The 18652-nt window shown below is 40.6% G+C and overlaps 1 protein-coding gene across 2 annotated transcripts in view; it reads left to right on the top strand.

The window, feature by feature from the left end:
* Positions 1–14160, top strand: part of LOC111224635 (copine-8) — an 80340-nt gene extending 66180 nt beyond the window's left edge. The window contains exons 14-21 of one of the 2 annotated variants that reach the window (XM_022749191.1): positions 1998–2044; positions 3783–3964; positions 4302–4429; positions 6731–6833; positions 8611–8668; positions 8829–8902; positions 13346–13561; positions 13668–14160. In XM_022749191.1, coding sequence (XP_022604912.1) covers positions 1998–2044; positions 3783–3964; positions 4302–4429; positions 6731–6833; positions 8611–8668; positions 8829–8902; positions 13346–13534 — 781 coding nt within the window. In that variant the 3' untranslated portion in view covers positions 13535–13561; positions 13668–14160. Of the gene's footprint in view, positions 1–1997; positions 2045–3782; positions 3965–4301; positions 4430–6730; positions 6834–8610; positions 8669–8828; positions 8903–13345 lie in introns of both variants that reach the window. The other variant, XM_022749190.1, reaches the window with a different exon arrangement.
* The last annotated feature ends 4492 nt before the right edge of the window (positions 14161–18652 follow it).

The following is an 18652-nucleotide window of genomic DNA, read 5'->3' as shown; positions in this document are numbered from 1 at the left end:
GGAGATTCCCTATTGGCCATCGCTCTTTCAAAATGACCGGTTTCTATTACATCATCAGGGGGCGTTTACAAGCGGTGTCACTACATTTATCCACTTTTCAGACTCCTTTTTAACCTTCTTTCTGGAACAGGCCTCTGATCATTAAACGCCTCTTGGACTTCTTCCCACCTTTTTGCCCCTCCCTCCCTCTCCCTCTTGTTGTGTCCCCTCTGGACGGCACAGCGCCTGCACTTCACATGGCCTGCTGAGGTGACAAAGATGATGAGCTGCTGGCTGTTTTACACAATCTGAATACAGAAGATGCGCATAAGTTAGACAGCGAGGCTTTTGTGTGTGTGTTTATGGTGTGTGCGGCGGCGGGTGGGGATTGGTGTGAAAAAGCTGTCGACAGGTCGACAGAGCGCTTAACCGCATCCTATTCCTGCAGGTTAACAAGATAGGAAATGTTTTGATTGAGAGAGATGTGCCACTCTCTCATGCTGGGTGCTGTGGTGGGAGATGTTTTTTCTCTGCCTTGTTTCATCTCTCACTGATCATGCTTTTTTCATATTTCCGTCTTTGTTTTCTGTCTGCTCTGTCAGAAACTACAAAGTGCAAAGTTTGTGCGAGAGCATAAGGCAAATCAAATCAGGAAGTAAGCTTCAGAATAGATTATAGGATCATACAGAGCAGCCTAACCTTTTAGCTACAGCCCACCATCTAAACTTAATTGGACATCAAAATACAAAATACGGAAAGAGACAAAATGTATTTTCTAATCTGAAATCCACATTCTGTTGGATAGTGACCTCTGACCTTTTAGCCACACTAGCAGCCTGGCTGTAAGGAGGGCAAAGTCGGTCAGTCAACCACTTTGGTCAAGACTGAAATATCTCTTTGACCATTGGATGCATGGCCATGAAATTTTGTACTGTCATTCATGGTGCCCAGAGGATGAATCCGACTGACTTTGGTGATGCCCTGACCTTTCCTGTAGCGCTGGCAAAAGGTCAAAAAATTCGCCTGACCTGGCACAAAGTTTTGCGACTGCTTTGTTGTGATGTCACAAAGTTACAGCAGTCTTGACAGCTTGTTTTTAAGGTTCAGTTTCTGAAAGCAGGCTGTGTGCATTTCTATGTGGACTGAACACTTGATACTTTCACAGTATTAATATAGAACCTAGACCTGCTTTATAATCAAAACAGACAGATGGAACTCTCTCTTTATACAATAGGTGACCTTTAAACCCTAATTAGCAGAGTGGGAAACATAAGTCTCCGCCTCTGAGTCGAGATATTGGGTATTTCCGACAATATCTCACACTTGGTGAAAAGAACTACAGACATATCAACCAACTGTTGTCAAAATACGCGACACAACAGAAGTAGCTAATTTAGGCTAACCACTTTGGAATAATGTGTAAACACACACCTCTTTTTCCCATTTTGCCGACATTGCGTGAACGCATAATTACAGCCTCATAGAGAGGCTAGTATGACTGCAGATTCTAGTTCTTATTGCCTATTAAGCCTGCCTGTATTGATTGTAGTTTACATTATGTGACTTTGGGTTACTCAAAATCAAAGTCTCCTTTGGTCTATTTGCCATTTGAAGTGTCACCTCTTTTCTGCCAGAATACCACTGGATGCACTTTGTAGAGTTTGAGGTCACAGTTGAACGTGGTTGAATTTTGGGAGCAAAGACAGGATGGCACAATGTTACTTTTACTCGTTAACAGGACTGTAGCTGTGCTTTCTATTAAAAACAACCTTCTTCTGAGCAACGCTATGCCTACGTGTTTGGTGTGAAAGTGCAGCAACTCACTGTCTCCTCATTACTGTCAGAGCTAAAGGGCAGGAGGAAGTCTGTTTGTACTCTCAAACATTGATCACTTTAACCTGATTATGTCTGCAGTTCATGTCTTCATGTTTCTTGTTGAGTCATAGGTATGTGTGTGCGTGAGAGAGAGAGATAAATAGTTGTTTATTAATCAATCATCTTCCTGCTATTGTTTTCAGAACCCAGATTAACTTCACCGTGGCCATTGACTTCACAGCTTCCAATGGTAAGTAAACACACACATCCACTTTGACACACTAACACTCTGAGAGAGCCACATAAAGAGACAGAAAGTGCGCTGAATTCCGAGGGAGTGCATATTCAAATATATTTAGATGGAGAATCAAGTGTTTCCTAATAGCCCTCTCCACCACACCTGGCAGATAAAGCTGAGTGCAGTACCATGCTATGATGGCCGTGATGAAGGACCGTGTTATACAGCTACCCTTGAGCTCGGTCCTAGCGGGACAAGCGGCGCCAAATTCGATTAATTCAAATGAGAGCTTTCAGGCATGGGATGTAAAATATGTGTTTGAGGCTGAGGTGTGCTTGATCTTGTCTGGCTCTCACTGAAAAGTCAATACTGAATGGTGGCAAATTGAGTTCTGCAATTAGATTGAATAGTGATATGAAAAGACATGTACAGGGAGATCACGACAAGTGCCATATTAATACATTTACAACTACGTTAAGTTAATTAGCAGCCAATTTGGCTCCATCAGCGATGCAGTGATGGAATTACACGACCCACACATGTTGTGGTGTCATACAGAAGCACTAATGGTGAGCCACTTGAAATCTATTCGATGGCTGTTTATGGAAGCACTGGCTGCTATATTAAAACACAAAAGGTATTGGTTAAACATCATTTAGAAGTTCAAGTGGCTCTTCAAATAGTGATGGTGGTTCCCATGAAGCGCCTTTAAATCCACACAACCTCTGATGGTCCGTTATCTTCTTCTTTCCTTTAATTATAGGGATATTTTCAAAAAATATACATTTTTGACTTGATTTTATTACTTTAACATTTAATTGGGGGTAATTGTAAAATTGTATCACCAAAAAAAGCTATGGGCTATAAGATAAGGAGCTACAGTATATTTTGCTATGACTGCTCCAGGAAAGCAGGTGGTCCTGCTGTTTATATTAAAAACTGATTTTTGTTGAGTTCTTTAACTTCGCTTCTTGTGAGCATGCATATGAACTTTGAGCCTTGAAGTTGAGGCTCAGTAAGGGACATTTTATCTCAGCCACAGGTTGCTGCAGACCTCCTTCAGCAAACAGTGAAAGCTGCTATCTTTAAGCCGGCAGCTGGCTGAACTGAGTTTTAACAAGTGTCTTATTGTTGGTGATTTTGATTTTGACTGGTTGCCCCCAGCCTCTGACAGTTATAAATCTTTCTGAAGTTCTTTTAATCTTGAGTAACTCATTGAAATCTTAAATGTTCAGAGAAGTCCTCTGACTATATGTTGTTGATGCTGCTGTGTTTGGCAGCTCTCTCTTTACTTTACCTGGTTAAATAAAGTTGAACATGAAAAATTGAACTCATTTTGACTCTGTATTTTCCCAAAGATCACGTTTGCTACCAACAATAAAATATATAATATATTTTTACTAATATTTCTAAAAACATTTTAGAAAACACATAACGTCACATTTTCAAGGAAATAAAGTTCATGTATAACGTAGCAGAGAAAACTTAAACTTGGATGATGAAAAGTTCATATTTGATTCCCTACACTATAACCATGGCAACCTCTAAGATTAATCACATACAAATCTGAAGCTTAGCAATTGAATGCATCTTAATGACTGCAGAAAAATAAAAATCCAATTGTGTTCTTCTTTTGTTGGCTGAGAAATCTGGATATCTAACCACAATGTGCTTTTAACTGTGTTTGTGTGTGTGTGTGTGTGTGTGTGTGTGTGTGTGTGTGTGTGTGTGTGTGTGTGTGTGTAAACAGGAAACCCAGCCCAGCCCACCTCACTCCACTACATGAGTCCCTACCAGCTGAATGCCTACGCCATGGCCCTGAAGGCAGTGGGGGAGATCATCCAGGACTACGACAGCGATAAGATGTTTCCCGCGCTGGGCTTCGGTGCTAAGCTGCCACCTGACGGACGGGTCTCCCACGAGTTTGCCTTGGTGAGAAGAAGAGTGAGACCAGGATGGAAGGCAGGGATTAGAGGGAGGCAGGAAGGAGTGGAGTTGTTCCCTTAAAGGAAAACCTGCAGGACGCAGAGGAGCTTTTAGCAAAGTGTTCCAAATAAACTAGTAACTGAGTGTATAAATAATTAACGTTCATTTTTTATTCATTTATAAAAATCATTGTCTCTATCTTCATGACAAAGCCTGTACAATACAAACAATCCCTGAGCTTGTTTGTTCCATCTGCTTCTCCTGTGCCTCTGGACCTGGTGAACGTATCTGAAATTAATCATGTAAGTTAATTATCCCCCCCTCCCCCTTTTGTTAAATGCAGAATGGGAATCCTCAGAACCCGTACTGTGCAGGTATCGACGGTGTGATGGAAGCCTACTACCAGAGCCTGAAGTCAGTTCAACTCTACGGACCCACCAACTTCTCCCCTGTCATCAACCATGTGGCCAGGTAACTCACATACACCTGTGATTGAAAGTATTTCATGTAAAGTGTCTCCATTTTTTTTTTCTAAATCACACATTTACGTCTTCCTCAGTCAGAGCCTTCCTGCGTTTACCTTTTCACAACCTTTTTTTTTTTTTATTGCATTTCAATTTTCATTATACCACATGCACACCTGTTTTACACTTGAGTATTTGCTATCGCTGCTTATATAATGAACTTGACATCATTTGAGTACGCGTGAAAGAACACAAAGTACATTTCACTCTGCGATTGACACTCAACATGTGTTCTCAGGTTTTGTCTAATAAGCTCTCTGCAGCGAGTGTTGCCAGGTAGCTAACAAGAGTGAGAGGAAGAGGGGAAGAGCTGAGGACACAAACAGAGAAAGTAGCTGACAGCTGATTGCATGTTTGTTTGTTTCTGTGTGTCGACGGGAACATAATTTATGCTGCGGGAAAGCCAGGGCACACGTGATCTAGACAAAGTTCTTTAAAAAAAAAAAAAGAAGAAGAAAAAAAAAAAGACAAGAAACTATTCATGGAACTATGTAATTAAAGAGAGTGCTCAAGTCTCTCATCAGGTTACTTCACATATTTAGAACATGATTTAGTGAAACCTTAATTGCGCAGTTACACATGAAGAGGGAAATGTGCTCAGGAGGAAAATGATGAAACAAGCAGTGATACAGAGGCAGAAGTTTAGGTTTATTCAGCCTGTAATGTCACCTGAACACCCTGATTTCCCTTTTCCTGACTCATCTGTTCTTTTCATCAAACCCACTTGAACTTTCCTCTTTGCTTTTGTCCACTCCTCTCTATTTTTCCTGCACAAAGTAATCACTAATTTCCAAAATGTTTGGGGGGGGGTATGAAGCTATGATCTCAAGATGTTAGTTTAGCTTAAAAACTGGGAACATGTAGAAACAGCTAGCCTGGGTAACAATATCTAAAGCTCACATCTTTCTAAAGCTCAAAAATGAATGTGTTACATCTTGTTTGTTTTATCCATACAAAAACCACTGTTCTTTTTTTTCTTGCACTTTTACACTATTTACAATACATTAGACTAGCTGTTTCCCTCTGCTTTGAGTCTTTATGCTAAGCTAAGCTAACCGCCTGCTGGCTGTAGGTTCATATTTAGCATACAGACATGTGAGTGGTATTGATTAACTTATCTAACTCTAGGCACATATAGCTCTTCTCTTCTCTTCTCTTCTCTTCTCTTCTCTTCTCTTCTCTTCTCTTCTCTTCTCTTCTCTCTTTTTCTTTATCCTGCTTTGTATATGTGGGTCTATATCAACTCTTCTGGTCCATGCAAATTGCAGAAAGACAACACAAAAATCAAATATAAAGTAGTAAACTAAATACAGTACCCGCAAGTATATAAAAGATCTCGTTAGGTATTTTTGAAGCATAAATATGTTCAAACATTTTAAACAACACAGCATTTTCCAGAAACCCATTTGCTCCACTCAGCCAAACTGCATCTTACTCTGTTTTTGCCACAAAATCAAACTTCAAGAATCAGTTCAGTTCAGCTGGATAAGCACCAGACTAATCAGCATACATTCTACAAACTCGTCGTCCTAAAACTCATTAAAAACTGTGAAAACTAGGCGCTGGGGATACAAGCAGCATTTTTATGCAACTGTTTTGCCTATTTGTCGACTTGAAGCCTGTTTATGGTGCCACGCACAGGCTATTGTGTCATCATCTAGTCCCCCCACCCTGCTGTGTCACCTCCACTTTTTTTCCCTTCATCTTTCTCCCTCTGCGATGCTGTGATCATCTATAGTGAGAGACACCTAAGTATCAGTGGGGAGGAGACAGACACACACACAGACCTAACCTCCCAGTGCAGAAAGGTGACATGTAGCAGAAACCAAAGTGACTGAAATAATCTCAGTGTGTAAATATCAGTAAGAGTCAGTTCATGACTCACATGGGAGTGAAAGGTCACACTCAACACCACAGGAGAAAATGAAAGCCATATTAAGCTGAGGATCTGTAGAATTGACATGAAGATAGATGTAGAGAAAGAAGCACTTGACAGATTAAGATCCTACAGAGTGGGACGTAAGTGACATTTATTCGATGAGGAAAAAAAAAATTTCAGCGGATGTGGAATGCTTTATTTCCACTCAACTAATTTTTGTGTACTCTTTATTTCGTTTGAGAACAAACTAATTAAAACTACACTGATGCTTGATATACGCTCCAGCAATGACTCATCGTGGTAACCCAAAGACACGATGGCAGCACAGAAATAACTGCAAAGATGGTTTTGTGTGTTTTTTGTGCGTAGGTATGCAGCTTCAGTGAAGGACGGCTCCCAGTACTTTGTGCTCCTCATCATCACAGATGGCGTCATCTCAGACATGGCCCAAACCAAGGAGTCTATTGTCAACGTAAGAGCATCTATTGTAGCTGTTAAGAGCACCCGACCCCGCACCCAGACCCCAAACTAAACGCTTTTATCTTTCACAGTCTGTTAGTTTGAGAAAATTGCATCTGTAAATGGGTTTGATAGTAATAATAATGATAACTCGACTTGCAAGCAAGAATACTGGGGTCCAAGCACCCGATACAACAATCCCTCACTAATAAACCTTTATTTAAATAGCACTTTTGATACAAAAAAAATACAAGTGTGCCTCACAAAACATGAAAAAAGATGGATGCAAAAGGTCAGAACATTAAAAACAAAGTAGAATGAATGAATGAAAAGAGAAATGTTGCCATTAAGATAGCTGCTTATTTAGTTAGCATCTATTGTATATGTAAATTGTATCCGAAAGACTGCTTTCTTATGCATCAACAACTGTGAAGTTAAATTTGCTTTTGCATAGCGGCACAAGAGAAACGAGTGGGCTGGCGAGGGTGGATGGATCACATGTTATTCAACATAAAAAAAAGAATTAATCATGGAAAACATTTGCAATTGATGCTGTAATGATGCAGTAGTGTCTAGTGCTTCTTAGTGCATACTTCAGCGATTGCTTAAATATATGCAAATGAGCAGAGCTGTCATGGCCAGAGGACTAATTACATCAGAGCGAAACTGTGTCTTTGTCAGCTTCTAAATGTATTGACTATGAAACGACTCCATTAATAAAAGGCCTAACAAACAAATCATGTTAGTCTGCCGGATCCATGCGGTTCAGAAATCTCAGCGTATACATGAACTTAAGGGGGGAGTTAATTAAAATGAGAATTTCTATTGTTTGATATTGACTTTATATACTGGGGAACCTTTACTGCTGTTTTCATTTTCGTATTTTCTGTGCCATTCTCAGTTTTGACAGCATGTTATTCACCCTCTGTCCGTCCTCTCCATCACTGTCAAGTCACAGCAGGCTCCAGAGGGAAGCCACAGCGCCGTGTAGAATACAAACAAAATGAACAGTGAACAACAATCGTTTTTGTGAAGGCGCTGATCCATCTCATGCCTTTGAAAGCAGAGGAGGAGAGGAAAGGAGAGGAGGCTGAGAGGAGTGAGGGAAGGAGGCTAGGAGAGATAAGAGGGAGGGAAGGAGGTGGCAGAGATGAGTGTACAGCAAAAAAAAAAAAAAAAGGAGCAAAGGGCAGTAGAGAGGTAAAGAGGACCTGCACCCAGGGGAGCAAAAAATAAATGGGATCTTTTGATAAGATCATCTATTGCTCAGCCGCCTGAGGTCAACACATTACTCAAATACTCTGAACACACACCACTGGCCCTCTCCTTCTAATACACACACACACACACAAACACAAACACAAACACATCCACAAACACCCACACACACACACACACACACACAACACAAACACATGTCATTTGTAAGCTGTCAGTGAGTGGGGCATCGTGTTGTTGATTCTCCCGTCTCTAATATTATTCACTGTGATGTCTCGACCCACGCAGCACTGCGGGAGGTGCTGCAGAAAACACACACATCAAAGAGTCACACGCGTGCTTACACATGTTATATGTATTATACATGTTGACAAGACAGAAACGCAACATGATCTGTGAACGCTGCGTTTACCACTGATGGAGACAGGCCTGCACCGGTAGCACTTTTGCAGCTCAGCCCCGCTAATGACCCGCATGAGAAGAAACATAGTTTTTTATTCATAAAAAGAAATGTTGTTAAATTTTTGAAAAGTATCAAATATTTATTGCTCCTCCCCTCTCCTCTCCTGCAGGCCGCCTGTCTGCCAATGTCAATCATCATTGTGGGGGTCGGGCCTGCAGAGTTTGACGGTAAGTCAACAAGATCTTGTGATTTTTTTGAGAGTAATGATTGACTTGTTGGTCCTCCAGCAGTGATAAAATAATGCGCACATACGAGGTTTGCATTTACTTTTTTTTCCCCTGTCCATCCTCCTCGACGTTCTTTTTCTATCCTTTTTCTCCTCCTCAGCCATGATTGAGTTGGACGGCGATGAAGTCCGAATCTCATCCAGAGGAAGATACGCTGAGAGAGACATCGTTCAGGTACACACCCCTGATTGTTTTGACAGAAATCAAAACTGAAACCACATCCAAGATTATACATGAGCTCTGCCACGAGGGCGCCGAGATTCTTCATCATCACTTTTTATCATATGAAGCATGGCTGAATTAACATCACTAGCTGCCCCGGGGCAAATATTAGTCACAGGGCTCTTATTAACCCCCTCTTTTCCCCTTTGCTCTGTGTAATATTTACAGTTTTTCACAACTGCCCCTGTTCTTGCTCCATAAACACATTCATTTAGTAAATGTATTTAACTTAGAAGCATAAAACTGAAATAGTAAAGGTTTTAAAACAAGATCAATACAAGATCTCAGCATGAGGTAATAAAGCAGGACCCACCTGAACACCGATGTTTTAGTGGTAAATATTCCAAAACCAACAGTTGGCAAACACGCCTGGAGTTTTTTGGGGGCCCTGGCGGTCTGGAGCCCCCGGGGCAGTTGTCCACTTTGACCGACTGGTAATCCAGCCTTGGTAGAAAATAATAATACTGCGGTCAGTCATCTTGATCTAAGTGTCATTTTGGCAAAAGTATCAAAACTCAAAATGATACACAGACAATCAGGGAGATATTTTCCCCCACAGTCACAACAGAGAGGATTCATTTAGAGGTGCAGAAGGATTAGAGTGAAGCATTGTCACTGTATTTTTTTTAAAGGTAAGTGTCTGTCCATGCAGACAGACACCTGGCCGCCTCGACCCCGTGCTACGCCAGATCACATATGGCAAGGCCGACGAATATAATGGCATGCTGCTCAGTTACTGTGAGGAGTCTGCCCAATGTCTGTTTCTCTGTCTTTCACTCAGTCTCACTTTCTCATTAAAGTGTTTGAACAGACTCCCTCAGCTCTGACCCCCCCCCCGGCTGTAAAGGCCCGCAGGGCAGTGTGAGGTCTGCAGTCAGTCAGTCAGTCAGTCAGTCAGTCATTCAGTTAGAGGAGACCTGTGAAGTGCTACAGAGAAAAGTCAAAAGATGAGACTTTTTTCACCAAGGAGCCACATCAGAGGACAACCTTTACTTTTGCCGTGTAGAGTTGGGGAGATGAGATGGGTCCCTACTCACTGGACATGAAGGAACGTATAAACACAAAACGACACTAAGTATAGTTCATTTCATATTTCTGTGATTCCCTGGCATCAAGGCAAAGAGAGGAAATGCAAACATCCAGAGTGAGCCGTTTGTTTTGTTGTGCTGCTACGGCGAAGTCACGTTTTTCTCCTCCGTGACCTTTATACTGCCGCTGTCATATCTTGCTCCCTCATCCCACGTGGGCGAGCTAGACACACTCGTTAACTGGCTTTTTAACAAGCTGAAGTGCGCACACACACACACACACACACACACACACACACACACACACACACACACACACACACACAGCCACAGCCACTCTATGCAAAAAAAAAAAAAAAAAAACCTAGAGATGGAGCAAAACTTCAGTTTCAGTACTGGAACATTACACCAGCTCTGCCTACAGGCTCTCATTATCAGCAAGCTAATAACCCAGAGTGACATGGTGAGGTTTACATTTTACAGCGAGGGTTTCCAGCACAAATTGGCCTCCCGTGCGATTCTGTGACTGTAGGTGACAACATCTCGTTAAGTAAATGAAACGGAGACGTTCTCGTATGCATCCTCATTTAGTTCAGCATTATCATCCGTATTAAGAGCTGATAACCTGTGAAAGGTCTGTGACACGATATGCAAGCATTTATTAAATCAGCAGGTGGATTAGGATTGTGAAGGAGGCAACGGTCTTGAGATGTAAATAATGAGTTGCAACAGCCGGATAGTTAAAGAAGCCAAGAACATGTGTCCAAGAGTTCTGTGAGAACTGACCTTCCAACAACGGTTTGTAGCTCATTGTATGATAAAAACCCTGCTGAGGGTGAAGAGAGTGTAGTGGACTCACCCTGGTATGTTGTGCCAACAAAGACATTTACTATGATATGATTATTGTAGATACACACATACTGTACATCTGATGCAGTTATTTCAAAGAAATATTCATATAATAACTTCAGTCTTATCTCTTACGTTTCATTTTTTTCAGTCAAAATGAAATGCAAAAATTACTATTGCCACTAAAATCATGACTCGTATAGCAACTGCAATAGCGGTTAAAATAACTGCAATATGATTTTTTTTTTTTTTTTTCTACAAGTCTGAGATGTTCAGACGGGGTGTAAAGAATCAAACAGTTTAGCCAGATTATTTAAACCACTCACACACATCAGTTACGCTCATTAAATCAGACTTGGGCCGCTGATTTTTAGAACCACAGCGATCCCTCGTCTTACCTTGAATTACGTAAAAATGATCCCAATGAGTTCCAGGCAGTGAGGTGTTTAGAGTTGACATTTGTGAAAAAAAGAGGACATTGGTATCAGGAATAACTGAGTCCCTGGAACTGGAATCACATGTCAGATTGTTGCATCCCTACTTTTGGTGCTCTTCTTTTATGCCTGTCAGACAAATGGCAAACGGTTCAGTTGGGTTTCAGACTTGTTATCAACCAGTTCTTGAATTTGCTTGTTGTGAAAATTAGCAATGCCGATCCCCCATTCGAATCTGTATATTTCCAGCCTAATATTGGATCCCATTTGCCGGAGCTAACGAGGGCCTTGGTATGTAGCTGCTGGCTCTGTGCCCGTCTCCTTTGCTCAGTTTCACATGCCAGCTGCCCCCAAATAGCATCAACAGATTTTACTACCTAATATTCTCAGTAAAAACATATCACAAATGTGCACATTCCTTTCTATCTCCATGTGCTGCTCATATCAGTCACCTCAGGGATCAGGCTTTGATCCAACACTTGATTACTAGAAAGTTTTCACCAATTCGCGCCTGACAACCAGATGTATGAGTTTGATTTCAGAACACAGGACGAATCAGCAGCGTCTCAATTATGAATGTGATGTAGACTGAGGTGGTTGTATTCTCACTAAAATAATCTTACAGTTCAGAAGCACATCTGCCACTTACATGAAACTAGGATGGGTTTAGTGATATAATTTGAATTCTTTCTTTAAAGTTATTTTCTTTTCATCACTCTTTCCAATTTTTTTCTCCGATACATTTCAACCTCGTTCCTCTCACCCCTGTCACTCCATCTCTACTCCATCTGCTCTATTTTATGCAATCCTCCTCTCTGTGACTTTCCTCATTTTCCCTTTCTTTATAAAACCAACTGTCTCTCCCTTCGTTGCTACTCCTCTCATCTGACCGTCCCCTAATCGCCTCCACCCTTAGTCACTGTTGCTGCACCCGTAAAGGTTTCCAATCTGGTGTGGTACAATTTTACAGGGATAATGGTGGCGGATTTACCACTCCAAATTTGTAGTTATTTTTGAAACAATGGGTCCTCATGTTTCCACCTGACTCATTTTAAAAGCGGAGCTCTGTAAAAAGGGGTCAGAAGTATTCTCTTGATGGCAAAGTACATGAGATTGTGGTAAAAGACTGAGGCTAAAGCTAGAAAGTCGTCATCCTCATCTGCTGAAGTAAGTAGAAAACATGAAATTAGAGAAAGAACATGGTTCTAGTGTAGCAGAGTGAAGTTAGTTAGCCCCAGTATCATAAGATTACAAGACTGTTCTTTAACCCCTTTGCTGCTTATGTACTTGGGCAAACAGTTAGATCCGCATCATTGTTCGTATTTTCAAATGGTATGTTCATAGACTGTAAATAAAGATGGACGTAGCCTCCCCTGACGTCACCCGTTGGTTTCTGAAAAGCGGTTTTGAAGCTCAGAATCAGCTGTTCCGTCGGCGCCACCTTTCCAGCACCTGACTCCGCCAAACTCCCAGCTAATACAAAGCGTAGGGCCACGCCCTCAATTATGCAGAACTTTAAGGCTTGATAAAATGTAAACGGGTGAGTTGTATAAAAATTCACCCCCCGTACAGTTGTCGTGAAGGAGGAAATCAGCCGTAGATACCAGGCTGCAAAGATGTCAGCCTCGGAGGTTGCCGCTGGGGTATGTTTCGCCCAAACGTTACAGGGGAATAGGCTTTGAGGGTGAGGTTAGTCGGACAAGGTAATGAGTTTGCTGGAGTGGAAACTTCAATCCAGAACAGAGCCGCTAACATTAGCTCACATTTTGACACAGTAGTGCAACACTGATCTACCAGGACCAGCTTCTGTCCTGTGCTGGTTGTGAATAGGGTTAAATGCATCCTGTTACCTCACAAAACATAGTAACGATGTGTTCCCTGACCTTGAATGTAAAGCTCAGTTTGAGACGTAGGAAGTAAGCTAGTTGGACAGACACGCTAAAACTTGGAGATTACATTAGAACTGATAAACACAAAGAGTTGCCTTCTGTCCTAAGTCTGTTTCCTCAACTTGTGTCTCCCATCTCTTCTTTTCAAAATGTCTTAAACTTAAACTCGTCTTTCTTTCCTCTCCTCTCTATTAGTTCGTCCCATTCAGAGACTACATCGACCGGACGGGGAACCACATCCTGAGCATGGCCCGGCTCGCCAAAGACGTCTTGGCCGAGATCCCCGACCAGTTCCTCTCCTACATGAGGACCCGTGGGATCAAGCCGTCGCCGGCACCGCCACCCTACACGCCGCCAAGCCAACCTATCCAAACCATGATATGAGGAGCGATGCGGAGAAAGGTTTTAGGAGTAAGGGGTCAACTTCACTGACTTAACGCGCGATATACTTCCATTTCCTTAAAGCCGCTCTCCATGCCTTGTCGTCGTGGATCACGGTGGTCTTTCTTGTGTTCAGGAAGCTGCATGTCGGGCCAAGAGAGTGTCGCTTTTCGAGGGCAGGAAAAGCCAATGAGAGTCTGTTTACTTCCACTGTCAAGCATTCCTGTTGCTGTCTGGATTTTTTGTTGTTGTTGTTGCCTGGAAAACCTGGACAGGCTTTGGAGAGAGTCTGGATTGAAGCTGGGAATGATCTCATCTGTCTGATCCACCTGATGAAGGAAGGGAGGGAGGAGGAAACTAACCTAGAGACGTTGTAAAGAGAATGTCTCCAGACAAAACAAAGGAATCACTTGATCTTAAATGAACACTAACTTCTCCTGTAAATAACTGGACATGTATAACTTCTTTTCTCTCTCTCTCTCTCTCTCTCTATCTCTCTCTCTCTCTCTCTCCAACTCACTCATTGTTTACAGTAAATGCTAACAAGGATTTTTACTGTTGATACTTTTATATACACATAGTTTCAATATGAAGCTTGTAATACTCTAATGTAATTCTCTCTCTCTCTCTCTCTCTCTCTCTCTCCCCTGGCAGTTGTGTCAGGTAGCAGCAGTGCAGGTCCTGGTAGCCCTTCTGTACCGTACCGTACCGTACCGTGCTGTACCATACCGTACTGTACTCTAGTGTTTGTATTAACCTTTTGCATGAGTGTAGCCTCAGTCAAGTGCATGCATTTAGTGGCCCTGCACTACCTCTTCTACCCATCTGTCCATCTGTCTGCCTGTCGGGGGAGGGTGAGTGTGTCTGTCTGTTTGTCCATTTGTCACTTCACCCTGTCTGTCTCTCTGTCTGTCTGTCTGCACTGCTCTCAGGCCTGAGAAGTCTGTCGACCTGTCTCTCTGTTACAGCCCCTCCTCCTGTCTATCCGACTCTCTCTCTTTCTTTCTTTTATGCCTCTGTCACTTTTACTAGCTGTGTTTCCATCCAACTATTTATTTCATGTTTTACTTTTTTGCAAGTTTTACTAGAGAAGAAGAATGGGGGGAAAAAAAATACAACATGTTGATGCTTTTTATGCAACTACAACCTATTTTTATTTCACATGACTGGATCGGCTGCATAACAGTTAAAGGTTTAATAATTTGGCTTCTGAAATGTAAAATATGTCAACCTCTGTATGAGGAATCTGTTGTCTTCAAAAGCCAGTGTGTGCATTATGATCATTATTTATTAGTTGTGCCTTTAGAGGAAATGATGGAATATGGCATCATTAGCACCAGTTTAACATGACAAAAGCCAGTTTGTTTGTTAAAATCAAAATAATGAAGATTCAAATCACGTGACTTCTGCGTAGCATTTATTGCCTTTTGAATGGGAACATAGCTACTCTATCTGTCTCTCTCTCTCTCTCTGTCTCTGTCTCTGTCCTCCAAACTGCCTTGGCAATAGGATGCCCACGTGCCCAGGGGTTTCGTCTCATTGTGTCGTCAAACACCCATATCCCTGCCCCATGTTTAAAATGACAGCAGCTGCTCTCAAACAGAAACCTGTTTGAGCAAAAAGAGCCCAGTGGTCAAAAATGCAGAGAAAAACACACTTTCCCTAGGTTTGCTTTTTTTTTTGTTTGTTTGTTTTGTTCCATTTTCTTTTCTTTAATTGTGTAGTTTTTAATTGCACCTTTGATATAGCTTTTTATATGTTTGTTTTTATGATGTGTATTTTTATGTGCCAATCATATGTAAGAGGATGATTTTTGTGGTTCCTGTCAGTCGCCGACAACATCAGACAAGTTTCCAGTTTAACATCGAATGATCGTTTCTAGTGACGAATGAGAGGATTTGTGCTGTAGTGAAAGTGATACTGTGAATGATATGAGTGTGTTTGTATGAAACAACTATTTCTTTAAAACAACGAGGTGGAATGTTTAAAAAAAGTCTTTAAAAAAAAAAAAAGTGGGAATACAGGAACATTTTCACATTTATTGGACAGGAAGTGAATTATACATTGCAGCACCAAAAAAACATGTGAAGGGTTATTACATAAGCTTACAGTATGTTTGTTGTATCAACGCTTACAATGGTTTGCTTCATCATACCAAAACTTATTTTGACAGGCATTTTTTATAGTGAACCAGATGTTTGCAGATGTGATTCTCCATTTTTACACATTTAATTACCAAGTCAAACCAGACAGTATCTGAAGTGACGACTCAGCAGACACTGTGCATGTGTCATTAATCAGCTATGAGTACATGAACAGATTTAGTGCTATCATTATTGAATTACTATATATTATAGTATATATTACTATAGTATTATTGAGTCTGATACAAAGTATTACATGAATAATCTAAATTAATACATTTATTGAAAAATAAATAAATTACACATTATATATACAGTATATAACCATATATATTATTACCTAATAATTTTTGTCTCCAAATAAATACAGTCACTATTCAAATCTTAATATAAGTAGATTCCATTTAATGTTATGCTGTTTTTTATTTTGTATGAATTATTGTAAAGCTCATGACCAACCACCAACTCTGATGTCTTTTTGATGACATCACTCTTACCTGCACTAAGGTCTCAACATGCTGAGCAGTTTTGGCTCATTTTTCAGACGTTGCTGATGAGATTACCCAGATTTTTTCGCGTATCCAACAAAGTTTCTTTCTTGCATCACATGCATCCATTCCCTGTCCTGCAGTCATAGATGCACCCGTGCTGTTGGTTTTTATCCTCGAGATTTATCAATCACAGTATGACTCACTATGACTCAACCAGTCATATACTACATATATCAGTTTTTCCATTGAACAATGTGGCACAAAAATAGTATATACAGTCTGTGGATCTTAAACCTGCCTCCTCCTTTTCATCTCCATCTTCTTTTGTGAAGAGATGTTAAGAGGGTGCATTTGGATTACATCATTCTCAGACTCATGTTTCTTATGAAATGAAAAGTTTGCTTGTGGCTCAAAGTCGTATCGCTACATTAACACAAGAAAAAAAGACTCTCACCATGCAAAGTGACACTTTTTTTTTTTTTTATACACATCTTACATTGCTGCCTTGTCTAGTTGCTTGACATTCCCACGTTTGTCTTTCTTTACTCACAGTCTCCCCTTGTATTGCTACTGTAGCAGAGTGCTGATACGGCGGGGTGAACTGTATGAGTGTGTGTGTGTGTGTGTGTGTGTGTGTTTGTGTGTGTTTTTTGATGTGATTGCAGTCACACTCTCGTAGCTACCCGCTGCGTTCATAGCGTAGGTGGACACATCATTAGCCCCTGCAGGTCAAAATAAGGAGCTCATTACTGCCTCAGCAGATATACTGTAAAACTCTCGTCCTCCCAACGGTCAGAGATGCTACACGGCAGGGGTCAGAGTCGGCTTTATCATAGCTGTTGCTGATTGGACGGGCAGAGAGGGAATTTTTGGGGAGGTGGGACTACCCGCTTGGAGCTAGCTAAGTTTTTGATATTATTCCCTGTTCACAATTTAACATGAATCCCAAATTATTAAGATAAAAGCCAGACCTTTTGCAGCAGCATAACTATAGTTTAGTACTACTTAGGTTTTATTTTTGTTGCCCCAGGCATTGATTATCAAACTGACTAAGTAATGTCAGTTACACAGCAATATCTTATCTAAAGTTTCCTAACATTATCTAACAGAAGCTACCCAGTAAATTTACTCACCTTTCACATTGCTCCAAGCTTTTGTTTTCTTGACACGTTTTCTCTTGTCAATTGGATTCAAACCCAGGACATACAAACAGCCGACAGGATGGCCTGGTCATGCTATTTGAACGGCAAACTACCTCCTGATCCTAGCTACGTGTTCTTCAGCAAATCCTTTCAGGGTAGGAAAATGCATCTTGTACTACTACATGCTCATTTCACAGAATTCCTCAACAAGGCTTGTCGACCAGGACAGGACCCAGTATGGGAGCAAGAAAAAAAGCCATAAGTACTTGAATAAATACTGAATACCTGGAAAATTAAATCATGACGAAAAACTCAAATTTGAAATTTAAATTCTACTGAATTTATATACTGAAATTAAATATTTTCCATCAGTCTAAATTTATGTGGCTTGGATTCTCCCTTTTAGTTTCAAGTTTGTTTATTTTTAGGGTTTTTAGGGCTATTCGAATAAGTACATTCAGGTTGCTTCAATTCTGTTTTGTTCGAGAAATTTAAGTCAAAAAATCAAGTTGCTAAAATTGGATTTGAGAAATCCAAATTGCAAAATTCAAAGATGAAAAATGTAAACAAACGGTTACCAGAGGTAATCAGTGAAGAATCAGCCTGAATGGAATCAATCAGGTGATGATCGGTCAGTCTGTGATCCTAGAAAGACTTCAGATAAATGATTGAAAATCCCAAACAGTTTAATTTTCTATTTAAACTTTTGAACCCAAAAAATATTGTTGAACATTGTTGAAATTTCAAAATTAGAAAGGAATTCAATTTTGATAAATTTGTGTCCAAGTAAAATATTTCAGTGCAGTGAAGTCAGGGATATTAATTTTCAACATGTATTCAGTTGCTTATAAAATTTAAATTATTTTGGCTTTTCTTTGCCTCCATACAAACACACAATTAATGCTACAGTAGTAGGTGTATGATGTTTGCGGTGGACAAAAATACACATTTATATATATGTTTTATTTTTAAATATACTTTTTGTTTTTAATCATAGTGCAACAGTTCACTAACTTTGCCAAGCCCCATGAAGCTGTGAGTGTGTGTGTGTGTGTGTCTGTGTGTGTGTTTGTTTGTTTGTGTGTGTGTGTGCGCGCATGTGTTTGATACAAGTATACTTTGTGTGTGTGTGTGCCTGTGAGGCACCTTTATAAGAAAGTTTTAATAGACCATGTGAGGTGTTCCACATAAGATCTTTGTTTACTAAAGCTATCCAAATAATATATTGTATGCTTGTCATATCTTCTTAACAACGTGCACTATGTTTGCATGTACAGTTTTACAAAGGATGCACCAGTTCCTTTTGTTAAAAACTGAGTGTTTTGAAATATAGAAATCTATATG

Source organism: Seriola dumerili, unplaced genomic scaffold (assembly GCF_002260705.1).
Source record: "Seriola dumerili isolate Sdu_G_001 unplaced genomic scaffold, Sdu_1.0 BDQW01000138.1, whole genome shotgun sequence".
Lineage (NCBI taxonomy): Eukaryota > Metazoa > Chordata > Actinopteri > Carangiformes > Carangidae > Seriola > Seriola dumerili.
This window is presented reverse-complemented; position numbering and strand designations above follow the sequence as displayed.